The sequence below is a fragment of the Nerophis ophidion genome, linkage group LG14 (assembly GCF_033978795.1).
Source record: "Nerophis ophidion isolate RoL-2023_Sa linkage group LG14, RoL_Noph_v1.0, whole genome shotgun sequence".
Lineage (NCBI taxonomy): Eukaryota > Metazoa > Chordata > Actinopteri > Syngnathiformes > Syngnathidae > Nerophis > Nerophis ophidion.
This window is the reverse complement of record NC_084624.1, coordinates 20,192,942-20,210,202: the sequence shown is the minus strand read 5'-3', so window position 1 is coordinate 20,210,202 and position 17,261 is coordinate 20,192,942. Positions and strand designations below refer to the sequence as shown.

Sequence of the window (17,261 nt, the reverse complement as noted above, 5' to 3'; positions counted from 1 at the left end):
ATGTAATTATATATGTAATGTAGTAACATTTATAATAACATGTAATATACATGATGTAAGTATATACTATGTAATGTATCAACATTGATAATAACATGTAATATATACATGATGTAAGTATATATGTAATGTGGTAACATTTATTAGTTTAAATACGTATTTTGATCGTTTTAAGCATACGCGGTGCATTAATTTAAAAAACGCATCACGACATTCGCTTTTTTTTTCTTCATCACTGGTTATCACTCACTGCAAATTTCATGAGCGCCAACAAACATAATATAACATCCCTTACCGTACAATGTCTGCTGTCATTAGGATGGAAACTGCTGGGACATTCATATCATGATTTAGATGAAGAATGACTTATATTCCTCGCCAAGAAAAGTGTGGTGTAACCAAGCGTCGTTTTGTGTCATTCTCGCCATTCCCGGGTCTAAATGGGTTGTCAAAGTGTACCAACTTGTCAGAATGTGTTTTATTCTTCTATTATCCTGGTGAGAAGCTTTATCTATGGTCTAGAAAAAGTTTGACGAGCAAGGAAACGATGAAGCAGCTAATCAGGTGATCATTTCAACATTGGCACACAGGAAGTGATCATGTCGCGGTTATAAATAGTTTGTGTGCGTTAGCTCTTACAATAACAATTTCACTAATACTTGGTTAATGTTCAGGTCTTGAAATGTAAATGTAGTAATTTTGGCCGTTTTTGGATGTTTTTTTAATTGGGTTTTATGGGCGGAATATTGTTTCTACTGTGAGCAGACTTTGATTTACGTTTATTTACCAACTAGAGTGCATAAAAAACAAAAACATCCGTCGTCATGTCTTTCATAATGAATGTAAACGATAGGAAAAATTCCCCAAAAAGTGCAGTTCCCCTTTAAGCCCTCTCCTTTTTGGAAGTTACTTTTTTTATTTCTTCGTAATGTGATTTACGGTGTTGCTGTTGCTTGTTTACTTCAGATGACGTCAGTAGTCATTTGTACTTCTTTAGTTATACAAATGGTGTTCCTCAAGGATCCATTTTAGGTCCTCTCTTTTTCTTTTTTGAAACTTAATATTTATTAGAAGTTGTTTAAGGAACAAATGTACATAGACTTTATTGAAAAAAATATACGTATTTAAACTTTAAAACAGGGGGAGATTGCAATTTGTGTAAGAATACATAAAATAATAATAATAATAATAAAACAAAATATAATAGGCTTCTTAAACATAAATAAATATATTGTATTTCCTTGAATTGCCGCCGAATATATAGTATGCGCCTGCCTTGAATTACTGCCGGGTCAAACTTGCTTTGCAAAATAATTAGCGCATGCTTAGTATTACTGCCAGGTCAAACTCGTGACGTCACGAGTGACAATTCCCCTGTCATCATTTTCAAAATGGAGGAGGCTGATTTCAATACCGGTAATTTAGTATCGCATAAAGGAAAGACGATTAAGAGCTATTCAGTAGGATTTAAGGTCCAAACGATTGAATACCAGTATGCTCTAAAGAACAGTAAGCAGCTATGTCTTATTAATATAGCTGTGGAAGGGTGGAGCCGACGGTCCGACAGACAGGGCCCAAGATTGCGGCGAGGAGGCGGCATCGGCGAGCGAGCAGAGAGGAGGAGCGGAAGAGCGACCTGGACTGAGGTTTTATTGAAAAATAAACAAAGTCAAACTGCTCAAGCTATGTCCTTTCTTGGTGGTCTTTGGAACCCGCAAGACGACGGCTTGAGACCGTCACAATACCGTAGCTGCGTGTGTCCAATATGAGTCATTAAATGACTCCCACCTCCTGATGGTAGAGGGCGCTAGTGATCCTTCTTGCGACTACTCGCCTGCAGAAGAAGAGACAATGAGTGACGTGAATTGTGCTGGGACGGATATGACGCGGCGAGTGCATGACGAACATTTTAGGATGTAACACCTATGCTGGCTATGTGAACAACCGGGCTGAAATAAAACATGTTCCAGTCCTAAACACCCAGTGTAATATTTATACATTAACACTTCCTGGTGGCAGCAGTGAGATAAAAAGATCACCCACGGAGCAGAACGGTAGGGGGAGTTTCCCGAGGGTAATTCTGTTGTCGGCCCCGCACTTGAGGAGCAGAACTAACTGATAGCAGTGGTCTGATAGTAGTTTTCTAAACTGGACTTTCAATCGAAGCAGGAGGTAATAAAGGAATATCTCCATCGAGACAGAGAGACTTTTAAAACTGAAGAAAGATAAGGAAGACTTCTATAAACAAGGTATCAATGCTTTTGATCAGAAGGAGCTGGCATGGATTTCATTTATAAGTAAATGTAAGACCATAACAACTTTTTTTTATCAAATGTGCTTTTCATGATGGTATCCTTACATCCCACTCAAATTTTTACTGCATGCCTTTGGTAAGTGCCGGAGTGAGAAGAGGTTTTAAAATAATTAGCCCATGCTTACTTTTACCGCATACCTGTGGTAAGCGCAGGAGTGACAAGAAGTTTTAAATTAATTAGCGTCCCGGCGGCAATTCAAGGAAATACGGTATACATTTTTTTTTACCTCTACAGGCATTTAAAAGGTGTTTCTTTACCAAAAATAGGTATCATTCATGTTTTTTCCAGATAAATTATCCACTTCAACCATTTTTTTTTTTAACAGGTCTCAAATGTCCATACGTCTATGATAATAGAGAAAAGTCCTCTCTTTCTCATTATTTGGGTTAATCAGCTTTGGAATGCCAGGTCAGTTCAAAAACATGTTTTGCAGCAGATTCTCAAAAGCACAAGAGCGCTGTCATAGAGATGATCTTTGACTCGCTGTTTGGCAGAAAGTCCTTAAAAACAGCAGAGAGCTCCTGTAACTCTGACCAAAAAAAATGTCTACAAACCCCGTTTCCATATGAGTTGGGAAATTGTGTTAGATGTAAATATAATCAAAATACAATGATTTGCAAATCCATTTCAACCCATATTCAATTGAATGCACTGCAAAGACAAGATATTTGAGTTTCAAACTCATTTTTTTTTTTTTTTTAATAATAATTAACTTAGAATTTCATGGCTGCAACACGTGCCGAAGTAGTTGGGAAAGGGCATGTTCACGACGCCTTTTCTTTTAACAACACTCAATAAACCTTTGGGAACTGAGGAAACTGATTGTTGAAGCTTTGAAAGTGGAATTATTTATCATTCTTGTTTTATGTAGAGCTTCAATCGTTCAACGGTCCGGGGTCTCAGCGGTCGTATTTTACGCTTCATAATGCGCCACACATTTTTGATGGGAGACAAGTCTGGACTGCAGGCGGGCCAGGAAAGTAACCGCACTCTTTTTTTACTAAGCCACGCTTCATAGTCTTGCTGAAATGAGCAGGAAGTGTTCTGAAGTGTTCCCGAGCCCATGTGGTGATATCCTTTAGAGATTAATGTCGGTTTCTGATACAGTGCCGTCTGAGGGATCGAAGGTCACGGTCATTCAATGTTGGTTTCTGGCCATGCCGCTTATGTGGAGTGATTTTTGCAGATTATCTGAACCTTTTGATGATATTATGGACCATAGATGTTGAAATCCATAAATTTCTTGCAATTGCACTTTGAGAAACGTTGTTCTTAAACTGTTTGACTATTTGCTCACGCAGTTGTGGACAAAGGGTGGTACCTCGCCCCAACCTTTCTTGTGAAAGACTGAGCATTTTTTGGGAAGCTGTTTTCATACCCAATCATGGCACCCACCTGTTCCCAATTAGCCTGCACACCTGTGGGATGTTCCATATAAGTGTTTGATGAGCATTATTATTGCCACCTTTCCCAACTTCTTTGTCAGGTGTTGCTGGCATCAAATTCTAAAGTTAATGATTATTTGGGGAAAAAAAATAATTTTTATTAGTTTGAACCTCAAATATGTTGTCTTTTTAGCATATTCAACTGAATATGGGTTGAAAATGATTTGCAAATCATTGTATTACGTTTATATTTACATCCAACACAATTTCCCAACTCATATGGAAACAGGGTTTGTATTATAGAGGACGCTGGTTCTGGGGATATACAAAATAAGACGAAGAGTAACAGCTGATATGTTTATGTTTAACAAAGAAAAAGCATGTAACCAATATTTTTATCCTCAAAATGGATCCAGCTTCACAACCTTTGTGTGCATGTGTTAATGTTTTTTCTAGAAGTGGCAAAAAGGGAGAAGAAAACAGCCAATATGACCACACATACAGCATGTGACATACAGTATATACACATTATACAGTGGCTGTGTTTATGACCAAAATTATCTCTTAATTTCAGCAACAGTTACATTTACACAATGTGTCACAGAGGTGATGTGTGCCGTACTTGCAGTTGACATGAAGTCTTCTAATACATCACACAGTATACATTGCAAAGTCATCATATTAGATTCCATTGAGGAAAGACGTCAAGAGGCAACGGAGTCTGCTTAAACAGTCACAGCATGTTGGCAACAGAGGTGGAAGAAAAAGCGACACATATTTATTGGCAAGCTGTGCAGTATGTAGAAAGTTTATATAGCACTTACTGCATCAAGCTGTACAGTCAGCAGCAGGACAAGGATCCACCTGCAGATGCAAAAACATGAGTAAACATTTGTGTGAGACTTGGCTTACATATATACTGTATGGAGTAAATATGCAATTTTATCCAAATGCTGTTCAGATATATCAGAAGCAGGAGGGTGACAGTATGCAACTCTGCATGTTTTGTTTATACTGGTGGGTCACCAACCTTTTCCAGCCAAAGATCCATGGTCTCAGCCAAGATCCAAAGAAATATATATACATATATATATATATATATATATATATATATATATATATAAATAAATGGGTTGTACTTGTATAGCGCTTTTCTACCTTCAAGGTACTCAAAGCGCTTTGACACTACTTCCACATTTACCCATTCACACACTGATGGAGGGAGCTGCCATGCAAGGCGCCAACCAGCACCCATCAGGAGCAAGGGTGAAGTGTCTTGCTCAGGACACAACGGACGTGACGAGGTTGGTTCTAGGTGGGATTTGAGCCAGTGACCCTCGGGTTGCGCACGGCCACTCTCCCACTGCGCCACACCGTCCCTATATATATATATATATATATATATATATATATATATATATATATATATATATATATATATATATATATATATATATATATATATATATATATATATATATATATATATATATGTGTGTGTGTAAGTGTGTATATATATATATATATATATATATATGTGTGTGTGTAAGTGTGTATGTATATATATATATGTATAAAAAAATTTTTTTAATTTGCAAATAATCAATAACCCTAGAATTTGATGCCAGCAACACGTGACAAAGAAGTTGGGAAAGGTGGCAATAAATACTGGTAAAGTTGAGGCATGCTCATCAAACACTTATATGGAACATCCCACAGCATTAATCTGTAATTGTTTTGTATTTAACTGTAAAATGGCAGCTCTGTCGTGACAGTAAATTCCTGTAAATATGTTTCACAATAAAAGACTGTAAATGTCTCTGTGAAAGTAGTGCAATTATGAGCCAGTCATTTGCTTTGAATTTACAATAAACAGTTTTACAGTGTACTTATACCACATCATCACTTTCATTACTGTTTGAAATATTTAATAACACACTTTGGTAGTCATCTGTATTAAATACAAAACACAAAGAAAGCTATCCTTCTATTAAACAACACAACAGTACAATAAATGAGACAAGTTTAAATATGCATGTTTATTTTAATTGTCGAATCACTGCTGTGCATTAAATAGAGCATTTAATATATGAACTAAATCTTATGGGGCACTCACACCCCAATCACAAACTGCTGTTATGACAAATGTATGTATACATCATTAATTATTAAACAATAAAAACATTGTTTGTTATGATTACACTTCTTGTTAGTAAAGTCAATATGTACAGCAGCCAATGGCATCTAGGTTATGTGCCCATGTGGTTGGAAAGGAGAGGTTTAAATATGATACAAAATAAAAACTATTGATAAATATTAACAATATTTTGTTAATAATTAATTAATTAATCATGACCTAAGATTTAACAAATGCCAGAAAGACTTACGGCTACATTAGTTCGCTTTCAGGCTTTGGCTTTATTTTATTTTTAAACTCTGGTACGCATACCACTTGTGGCACGCCCGCTCCATCTTGTGGTACACCAAAGAATCCCTTGATTAAAGTACAGTGTTTTATTCTCTTATATACAAACACAATGTTACTTAGAAAATAGTAAATACATTTAAAAAAACTCTGCCTTGTTTTTAAATGATTACTTGGGCCTCCTACAGTACTGTGTTTTAATGTTGTCATTATGGTGGTACTTAATGAATACTTGGGTCTGCAACGCTACTGTGTTTAAAAGTTGGTCATTATGGTGGTAATGAATACTTAAGTCTACTATACTACTGTATTTAATGTTGTCATTATGGTGGTACTTAATGAATACTTAGGTCTACTACACTGCTGTGTTTTAAAGTCGGTCATTATGGTGGTACTTAATGTATACTTAGGTCTACTATACTATTGTACTTAATGTTGTCCTAATGGTGGTACTCAATGAATACTTAGGTCTACTACACTATTGTATTTTAATGTTGTCATTATGGTGGAACTTAATAAATACTTGGGTCTATTAAACTTCTGTAATTTAATGTTGTCACTATAGTAGTACTTAATGAATACTTTGGTCTACTACACTACTGCATATTAATGTTGTCATAGTGGTGGTACTTGATGAATACTTAGATCTACTACACTACTGTATTTGAATGTTGTCATTATGGTGGTACGTAATGAATACATAAGTCTACTACATTACTGTATTTTAATGTTGTCATAATGGTGGTACTTAATGAATACTTAGGTCTACTACACTACTGTATTTGAATGTTGTCTTTATGGTGGTTCCTAATGAACACTTAGGTCTACTACACTACTGTATTTTAATGTTGTCATTATGGTGGTACTTAACAGTGACGTGCGGTGAACTAAACACCAGGTGAGGCATACATACTTTTTTTTCTTCATTTTTTTTTTAATTTAAATTCATATTTGCAGCTCCAGTCATTGTTGATTTAGGTTGCACATTAGAGTTGCAGGGGAAAAAAAGGGAGTTATTCGCTTTCATAAAAACGTTATAATGATATTATATACATTGTTTTTATTCTTTTTGTAATATTTCTCTATTTTGTTTCCATTTAAACCCCCATTATTTACTTTTTACTTTTTTCTTTAAATTGATCTCAACTCTGTACACTGCTTCTGGAATTTTAATTTTCCTGAAGGAACTCTCCTGAAGGAATCAATAAAGTACTATCTATCTATCTATCTGATATGATAAATGGGTCCAAAAAGTATTTGATAAAGTTGTTGTTAAATACTTTTTGGTCCCATTTGCTTTTAACAAAATAAATCAAGTATTGTGAATGTATATTACCTTTCTGTATTTGTATATGAAGCAGCAATAGATTTTCTCCATGAAAACATACTTTGTATGACCACATTCATTTTGTCTTAAAGTCCGGTTTAGAGAAGTATTTCATCCTGGATACAGTATATAATCCTCCATATCGGCAGAAACATTCATTTAATTAAATTTAATTCCAAGAAATTAAACAATATTTTTGCACTACAAACACTGGCTTACTCTCATAAAAATGACATGTTTGTTATAAATACAGTTTAAAAAAAAAGAAAAGAAAAAAGGCTGTTTTTTGCTGGAGAAAACTGTGTCTGCTAGCTTGAGCGCCCCCACTTCTCCCAGTGTGGCGAGTCAAAGTACTGCTGAGGCATTGAACTGCAAGTTGACAATATATCGCCCCCTATATTGAGGCAGAGGTACTTGCTGCCTCAAGACCTGCCTTTTCCGTGTGGCAACAAGCATGCGCCCCCTAGCACGCAGAAGCCCAATACACACTGTGTGTAGCCGTGGAGGCACCGCCTGTGTCTGCCTCACTTCTCGTCTACTGCATTGTTTTGAGCAGAAAACACAAAATTTCTGCGATTTTGGCCATGAAAATTACCGAAATATACAGGAACCACACCAAAATCACATATAAATCATAAACCAAAAGAGAAATATTAAAACTTATTTTATTTTATTACTTCGTTTTGGAACATCTTATGGTTAAGCCACCTGGTGGCAGGTGAGGCACTGCCTCACTTGCGTCCCCTGACAGCACGTCACTGGTACTTAATGAATTAGGTACTTAATGTTGTTATTATGATGGTACTTAATGAATAGTTAGATCTAGTACACTACTTTGTTTAATGTTGTCGTTATGGTGGTAGTTAATGAATACTTATGTCTACTATTTATGTCCACCATCACGTGGACATAAATGACGACATAGAAAAATTGTTTTATGAATCTGCACCAATTAACACAAGAATAAACTTAAATTGGACATCATGTGGACTAAGAAACCAAAAAATAAAATACAAATAAAAATCAATCAATCAATAAATCTAACAAAATATATCCATATCGTTGTATGTATACTGACTTGTCATTATCATCCATTATCATATGTTATACTTGTTCTGAAATTGTCATGTATCCAACAAATCTGCTATTGAAACTTGGACTATATAACCAACATATATAACCAGCATATAAATTGAATGTAAATTAGGGGCGGGACCCGTATAAGCATTCTTGCTTTTTTTCCTGTATCCCTTTTCTGTGGGTGCTGTTGCATGTCTGTCAAATTATAAAAAGTGATAAAGTGTTGCTATATATGTCTGTCTGACAGAATAATTACATTAATTAATTCATTCATACTACACTACTGTATTTAACGTTGTCATTATGGTGGTACTTGATGAATACTTAGGTCTACTACACTACTGTATTATAATGTTGTCATTAAGGTGGTGCTTAATGAATACTTGGGTCTACAAGACCATTGTACTTTAATGTTGTCATTATGGTGGTATTTAATGAATGAATACTTAGGTCTACTACACTGCTGTATATTAATGTTGTCATAATGGTGGTACTTAATGAATACTTAGGTCTACTACACTACTGTATTTAACGTTGTCATTATGGTGGTACTTGATGAATACTTAGGTCTACTACACTACTGTATTTTAATGTTGTCATCATGGTGGTACTTAATGAATACATAGGTCCACTACACCACTGTACTTTAATGTTGTCATTATGGTGGTATTTAATGAGAGAATACTTAGGTCTACTACACTACTGTATATTAATGTTGTCATAATGGGGGTACTTAATTAATACTTAGGTCTACTACACTACTGTATTTTAATGTTGTCATTATGGTGGTACTTTATGAATACTTAAGTCTACTACACTACTGTGTTTAATGTTGTCATTATGGTGGTACTTAATGAATACTTAGGTCTACTACACTATTGTATTGTTATGATGATGGCACTTAATGAATACTTAGGTCCACTACAATATTGTATTGTCATGATGGTGGTATTTAATGAATACTTAGGTCTACTACACTATTGTATTATCATGATGGTGGTACTTAATGAATACTTAGGTCTACTACACTAGTGTATTGTCATGATGGTGGTACTTAATCAATACTTAGGTCTACTACACTATTGTATTGTCAAGATGCTGGTACTTAATGAATACTTAGGTTTACTACACTATTGTATTGTCATGATGGTGGTACTTAATGAATACTTAGGTCCAGTACACTACTGTATTTAATGTTGTGGTGGTCTTTGGAGAGCCAAGTGTTTTCTGAGGTGGGACGTTCGAGCACCACTGATTTAAGCGGAACAGAAAGTGGAAAAAAAAGTGCCGTATGGTGAAAAAGTGCAGAGGCGCCATAATTGAAGCGTTGAGAAAGAAAAGGTGAACCAAATAAAGTAAACATGTTCTGCCAGTGAGGAGTTAGTAGCTGAAACACAGTCTGGTGCTCACCTGAGGGCAGCAGGTGACATCTTGGCTGACAGGTGAACAGGTGGCGCTTCCTCAATGCAAACACGGAATGAAGATGCCAAATAACCCTTCCAGGAAGTAAAACATGTCATTGTTCTCTATAGGATCCATGGCGCACACTTGGAAGACTTACCTTCAACTCATTCTTGGCGGGATGATGTCTGACCAAGTGCAATCTAATCAGCTGCAGCTGAAGTGAGGATGAGGATGATGATGTTTGGGCGCCTCCCCTTCGTCAGGGTCAAGCTGCTCAGTGACTCTCACAATAAATGTGAAAGTAGAAAGTGTCTTGAGAGCGTCCGCATCTGATGTTCCTGGAGGTTCCTCTCACTTCTGATCTGAGTCATGGGAGGAAGAACGCGGCTGCTCCCTCTGATCCTGCTGGCCGTCATGCTGAACAACGCCGGGGCCAAGAACGTAAGATTCCCTGTAAATCCTCCATTACCTCGTGACTTTGATATCTAACAAGCTTTGCAACATGGCCAACATCTTGCATCCCTTGTTTGTGCACCAATGTAAGCACGCAGAGTTCCGCGCCGTGTTGGCGGGCCTTGGAGACGTCTGCACGGGATAAATAAAACACTCGGCGGCAGAAAGAAGTCATCACAAGATGCTTGAAGTAAAGCATGTAGAGCACGGACCTCCGGCAAGCTTGAAATGTTTAGTGGAGTTGTGTCAGTTTGTGCAAGCAGCGGTGGGCAGACTGAAAAGAACAAGGCAGTAGATGAAGGCATGGATGCAAGATTAAAATAAACACAATTTTCTTTAACAATTTTTGGTAACACTTTAGAATGGGGAACACATTGTAAGTAACAAAGACTTAATTTGTGGCGCATGCGTAGTGGGTAGCGCGGCCGTGCCAGAAACCTGAGGGTTGCAGGTTCGCTTCCCAACTATTGACATCCAAATCGCTGCCGTTGTGTCCTTGGGCAGGACACTTCACCCTTGCCCCCAGTGCCGCTCACACTGGTGAATGAATGATGAATGAATGATGGGTGGTGGTCGGAGGGACCGTAGGCGCAAACTGGCAGCCACGCTTCCGTCAGTCTACCCCTGGGCAGCTGTGGCTACAGATGTAACTTACCACCACCAGGTGTGAATGAATGATGGGTTCCCACTTCTCTGTGAGCGCTTTGATTATCTAACAATAGAAAAGCGTGATATAAATCTAATCCATTATTATTATTATTATTATTAATTTAGAGTTATTTGGACACTAAGGGAAAGGGTTAGGGTGAGGGTTACTAATAAGCAATTTGCGAGTAATCTACAACGTTTTTGCCCTTAATATTTGTTTACCTACTATATTTATTATTGATCTATTCACTGTTCCGTTACAGAGAACAAGGAAATGGGATAAAACTGCTATGGTATGAAAAGGGATTAAATAAACTCTGCTTTTTCCTACTCGTTTTCGGAGGTACTGTAATGAAACAAGTGGAACTATATGATGCATTACATTGTGTCGTATGCATGTTCCAAATAAACTGGAACTGAAATTAAATATAGGCATCAACGGACTAAAACTATTCAAATCCAACCAATCAGAGCATGCTGTGCAGCATATTGGCCGCTGATTGGCTCAACCTCCGGCAGCGTTACTCTTCGTTCAAAAGGATATAGGGTGTTATTTCATGTCCAGATGTCTCTTGTATTGTTGAAAAATGTATTTAGAAGGTAGTAAACAGGTCATTAGGGATATAAATTGTCAAACATGGCGGTCATGTCTAGAAGCATTTAACGCTGATCAAGGAGGGATTGTACATGAGGGCTGAGCTGTTCGTGGCCATTGCATATTTTCATAAAATGAGGGAGCGGCCTGAATGGGCTTATAAATATCACATTTCCACTGGAAGTCTGGTGGAGAAGTGTGTTTACCTCTAATAAATACTCACGAAGCAGCATTATTTTTATTATTTTACCGTGCCAATATAGGATCTCAGCCATCGGTTTTGAGAAGGGAGGTCTCAACATGTTGTCCGACACACCTTTGTCTGTGCCCACCACAAATCTAGGAAGGGAGGTTTGATGTCTCGATTTTGTTTGGGTTTCCATGGCAACCGATCTTGTTTTCTGAACTTGAGGGTCTTTTTGGTTACCTGTTTTCAAGATATGCGGGTCAGCAAATACCTTGGTTACCATTTTTTCCTAATTGTCCAATGTGATCCCATTTTTGCGTGAAGAGGTATATAATATGTCAAATGTTGATAATGTAATAATATTATGTTGGCAGAAGTGAGGGGGGCTCCTAAAACACAATTGTAGAACATAAGATGAGGACCAATGGTGTATAAGAGGAAGGTGGACTTGTGTAGACGTGGCACAAAATGAAAAGTTGTATTGACAAAATACAATCACATATATATGAGTGGACTACACGATAGTGATAAATATTTATAGAGAAAAGACGGGCAAAAAGGTTTGTGTAGAACTAAAATTACTATATTTCAGGACTATAGAGCCAACCAATTTCAAGAAGAAAAAAACCGTTTTCAGATATTAGCCGCACTGCAGTATTAGCCACAGATATATTGCGAATTTAATATTTACACAGAAATATTTTGTAAATTATTATTTACATACCTTTATTATTTCCAAACGGTGTCTGTAACACAGCAGTAAAACGGCTGATCAAACATAACAGAAGTCACCCTGAAGGACCCACTTGCTGCGCAAACTAGCTCTCCAATCAGCTAAACAGACTCGATAACTCCACGGGGACATTTTGATGGATTTACTGAAGAATTTCTAAAAGTGAAACGTCCATCCATCCATCCATTTTCTACCGCTTATTCCCTTTCAGGGTTGCGGGGGGCGCTGGCGCCTATCTCAGCTACAATCGGGCGGAAGGCAGGGTACAGGGCCAATACAAAAATAATTCCGTTGTAAGTTAACAATACTAACACAGACACTTGTAAACGTGTTAGCATGTTAGCTCATGCTGACAACGCTAGGGTCGTTACATTGCAAAAGCATGTACACATATGCCTGAAAACATTCCTACAGAAATCACACATGGGACGGTTTAGTGAGTATGAATTGTTTGAGTTATATCGTGAAACTTAAAAACCTTGCTTGGAGTGATGAATGAAGTGAAATGAAGTGAAGTGAAGTCGATTATATTTATATAGCGCTTTTTCTGTAGTGACTCAAAGCGCTTTACATAGTGAAACCCAATATCTAATTTTTACATTTAAACCAGTGTGGGTGGCACTGGGAGCAGGTGGGTAAACTGTCTTGCCCAAGGACACAACGGCATTGACTAGGATGGCGGAAGTGGGGATCGAACCTGCAAACCTCGGCCGCTCTACTAACCGAGCTATACCGCTCCCATGAAGAATCCATATGAGTAGAGACGCCATGGAAGGCTAGAAAACTCAACGACACTCGACTTTCGGTGGAACGCACTAAACGGAAGGACACTGCAGCACCTGCTGTAAGTGAACTCATCCAAAAAACAACGCCATAGTACAAACAATAACGCATATTCTAAGTGTATTTACTTTTTTGTTGTATTCTGGCCGTCAGGAAAGAAATATCCATAAATTAGCTGCAACGTTTTATAAGCCGCAGGATGCAAAATGTTGGGAAAAGGTAGAGGCTTATTGTCTGGATTTTAGAGGAGTAATAATCTAATTATATGTATTTGTAACTTATAAATGAGCCTCGGGCTGAATAAATAATGTCATTTTGAACAAAATTTTGATTTTGGCTTCTCACGATCATAAATACAATTTTGCTAAGGGTCCCCAGTTTAGCCAATACAATCAGTAAGTTGGTGTTTGCATGTCAAGTGTGTAGTTAGCATGTCAAAAGTGTAGTTAGCATGTGAAGTATGTAGTTAGCATGTAAAGACATAAATGATATTCTCCTTTTGAGGCCATCTTTGTTCATACCCTGAGGCAAAAAAGTATTTAGTCAGCCACCGATTATGCAAGTTCTCCCACTTAAAATGATGACGGATGTCTATAATTTTCATCATAAGTACACTTCAACTGTGAAAGACAGAATGTAAAAAAAAATAATCCAGGAATTCACATTGTAGGAATTTTAAGGAATTTATTTGTAAAATATGGTGGAAAATAAGTACTTGGTCAAACACAAAAATTCAACTCAATACTTTGTATTATAACCTTTGTTGGCAATAACAGAGGTCAAAGGATTATTATAGGTCTTTACCAGGTTTACACACACAGTAGCTGGTATTTTGGCCATTCCTCTATGCAGATCTTCTCGAGAGCAGTGATATTTTGGGGCTGTCGCCGAGCAACACGGACTTTCAACTCCCTCCGCAGATTTTCTATAGGATTGAGGTCTGGAGACTGGCTAGGCCACTCCAGGACTTTCAAATGCTTCTTAAGGAGCCACTCCTTCGTTGCCCGGGCGGTGTGTTTGGGATCATTGTCATGCTGGAAGACCCAGGCACGTTTCATCTTCAAAGCTCTCATTGATGAAAGAAAGTTTTGGCTCAAAATCTCACGATACATGGCCCCATTCATTATTTCCTCAACACAGACCAGTCATCCTGTCCCCTTAGCAGAAAAACAGCCCCAAAGCATGATGTTTCAACCCCCATGCTTCACAGTAGGTGTGGTGTTCTTGGGATGAAACTCAGTATTCTTCTTCCTCCAAACACGACGAGTTGAGTTTATACCAAAAAGTTCTATTTTGGTTTTATCTGACCACATGACATTCTCCCAATCCTCTGCTGTATCATCCATGTGCTCTCTGGCAAACTTCAGACGGGCCTGGACATGCACTGGCTTAAGCAGGGGGACACGTCTGGCACTGCAGGATTACATGTCCTGTCGGCGTAGTGTGTTACTGATAGTAACCTTTGTTACTTTGGTCCCAGCTCTCTGCAGGTCATTCACCAGGTCCACCCGTGTGGTTCTGGGATTTTTGCTCACCGTTCTCATGATCATTTTCACCCCACGGGATGAGATCTTGCCCATGCAAGCCCCAGATCGAGGGAGATTATAAGTGGTCTTGTATGTCTTCCATTTTCTGATAATTGCTCCCACAGTTGATTTTTTCACACCAAGCTGCTTACCTATTGTACAAACCCCGTTTCCATATGAGTTGGGAACTTGTGCTAGATGTAAATATAAACGGAATACATCCATCCATCCATCTTCTACCGCTTATTCAATGATTTGCAAAACCTTTTCAACCAATATTCAATTGAATGCACTACAAAAACAAGATATTTGATGTTCGAACTCATATATATATATTTTTTTTCAGATAATAATTAACTTAGAATGTCATGACTGCACCACGTGTCAAAGTAGATGGGAAAGAGCATGTTCATCACTGTGTTACATCACCTTTTATTTGAACAACACTCAATAAACGTTTGGGAACTGAGGAAACTAATTGTTGAAGCTTTGAAATTGGAATCCTTTCCCATTGTTGTTTTATGTAGAGCTTCAGTCGTTCAACAGTCTGGGGTCTCCGCTGTCCTATTTAACGCTTCATAATGCGGCACACATTTTCGATGGGACACAGGTCTGGACTGCAGGCGGGCCAGGAAAGTACCCGCACTCTTTTTTTACGAAGCCACGCTGTTGTATCACTTGTCTTGCTGAAATAAGCAAGGCGTCCATGATAACCCTGCTTGGATGACAACATAGGTTGCTCCAAAACCTGTATGAACCTTTCATTATTAATGGTACCTTCACAGATGTGTAAGTTACCCATGCCTTGGGCACTAATGCATCACCATACCATCACAGATGCTGGCTTTTGAACTTTGCGCCTATAACAATCCGAATGGTTATTTTCGTCTTTGTTCTGGAGGACACCACGTCCTTTGTTTCCAAATATAATTTAAAATGTATATATATATATATATATATATATATATATATATATATATATAGGATGTTGCATGTGGGATCTGAACTGAGTATGTTGTTGTGGTTTGTGCAGCCCTTTGAGACACTTGTGATTTAGGTCTATATAAATAAACATTGATTGATTGATTGATTGAAAATGTGGACTCATCAGACCACAGAACATATTTCCACTTTGCATCTGTTCATCTTAGGTGAGCTCGGGCCCAGCCAAGCGGGCGGCGTTTTAGGATATTGTTGATAAATGGGTTTGGCTTTGCGAACAACTGTAGTTACTGACAGTGGTTTTATGAAGTGTTCCTGAGCCCATATGGTGATATCCTTTACACACTGATGTCGGTTTTTGATGCAGTACCGCCTGAGGGGTCAAAATTCTGTAATATCATCACTTACGTGCAGTGATTTCTCCAGATTCTCTAAATTTTTTGATGATTTTACGGACCGTAGATGGTAAAATTCCAAAGTTCTTTGCAATAGCTCGTTGAGAAATGTTGTTCTAAAACTGTTCGACAATTTGATCACAAAGTGGTGACCCCCATCCCATCCTTGTTTGTGATAATACTTAGCATTTCATGGAAGCTGCTTTTATACCCAATCATGGCCCCAAACTGTTCCCAATTAGCCTGCACACCTGTGGGATGTTCCATATAAGTGTTTGATGAGCATTCCTCAACTTTATCAGTATTTATTGCCACCTTTCCTAACTTTGTCACGTGTTGCTGGCATCAAATTCTAAAGTGAGGGATTATTTACAAAAAAAAAACGTTTATCATTTTAAACATCACATATGTTGTCTTTGTAGCATATTCAACTGAATAAGAGTTGAAAATGATTTACAAATCATTGTATTCCGTTTATATTTACATCTAACACAATTTCCCAACTCATATGGAAATGGGGTTTGTAGATTCACTCTTCCCAGTCTGGTGAATGTCTACCTATATTTTCCTGGTGTCCTTCGACAGCTCTTTGGTCTTGGCCATAGTAGAGTTTGGAGTCTGACTGTATGAGGCTGTGGACAGGTGTCTTTTATACAGATAACGAGTCCAAACAGGTTCAATTAATACAGGTAACGAGTGGAGGACAGAAGAGCTTCTTAAAGAAGAAGTTACAGGTCTGTGAGAGCCAGAGATCTTCCTTGTTTGAAGTGATCAAATACTTATTTTCCACCATAATTTACAAATAAATTATTTGAAATTCCTACAATGTGAATTCCTCGATTTTTTTTTTTCACATTCTGTCTCTCACAGTTGAAGTGTACCTATGAAGAAAATTACAGACCTCTGTCATCATTTTAAGTGGGAGAACTAGCACAATCCGTCGCTGACTAAATACTTTTTTGCCCCACTGTATGTTATTACTGATGGGGACAAAAGTCACCATATTGCTTCATATAGCATATAATTCATTATGATTATTATTATTACATTATCCTATCATTAT

General features: G+C 37.7%; 2 protein-coding genes across 2 annotated transcripts in view; one reads left to right on the top strand and one right to left on the bottom strand.

Annotated features, from left to right (window-relative positions):
• LOC133568273 (collagen alpha-4(IV) chain-like) overlaps positions 1 to 10,087 on the bottom strand; it is a 66,566-nt gene extending 56,479 nt beyond the window's left edge. The window contains exons 1-2 of the mRNA XM_061920089.1: positions 9,943 to 10,087; positions 4,525 to 4,564 (exon numbers count right to left, since the gene is read on the bottom strand). Coding sequence (XP_061776073.1) covers positions 4,525 to 4,564; positions 9,943 to 10,052 — 150 coding nt within the window. The 5' untranslated portion in view covers positions 10,053 to 10,087. The remainder of the gene's footprint in view (positions 1 to 4,524; positions 4,565 to 9,942) is intronic.
• A 131-nt stretch (positions 10,088 to 10,218) lies between these two features.
• Positions 10,219 to 17,261, top strand: part of LOC133568269 (collagen alpha-5(IV) chain-like) — a 68,895-nt gene continuing 61,852 nt past the window's right edge. Inside the window, exon 1 of the mRNA XM_061920084.1 lies at positions 10,219 to 10,377. Coding sequence (XP_061776068.1) covers positions 10,306 to 10,377 — 72 coding nt within the window. The 5' untranslated portion in view covers positions 10,219 to 10,305. The remainder of the gene's footprint in view (positions 10,378 to 17,261) is intronic.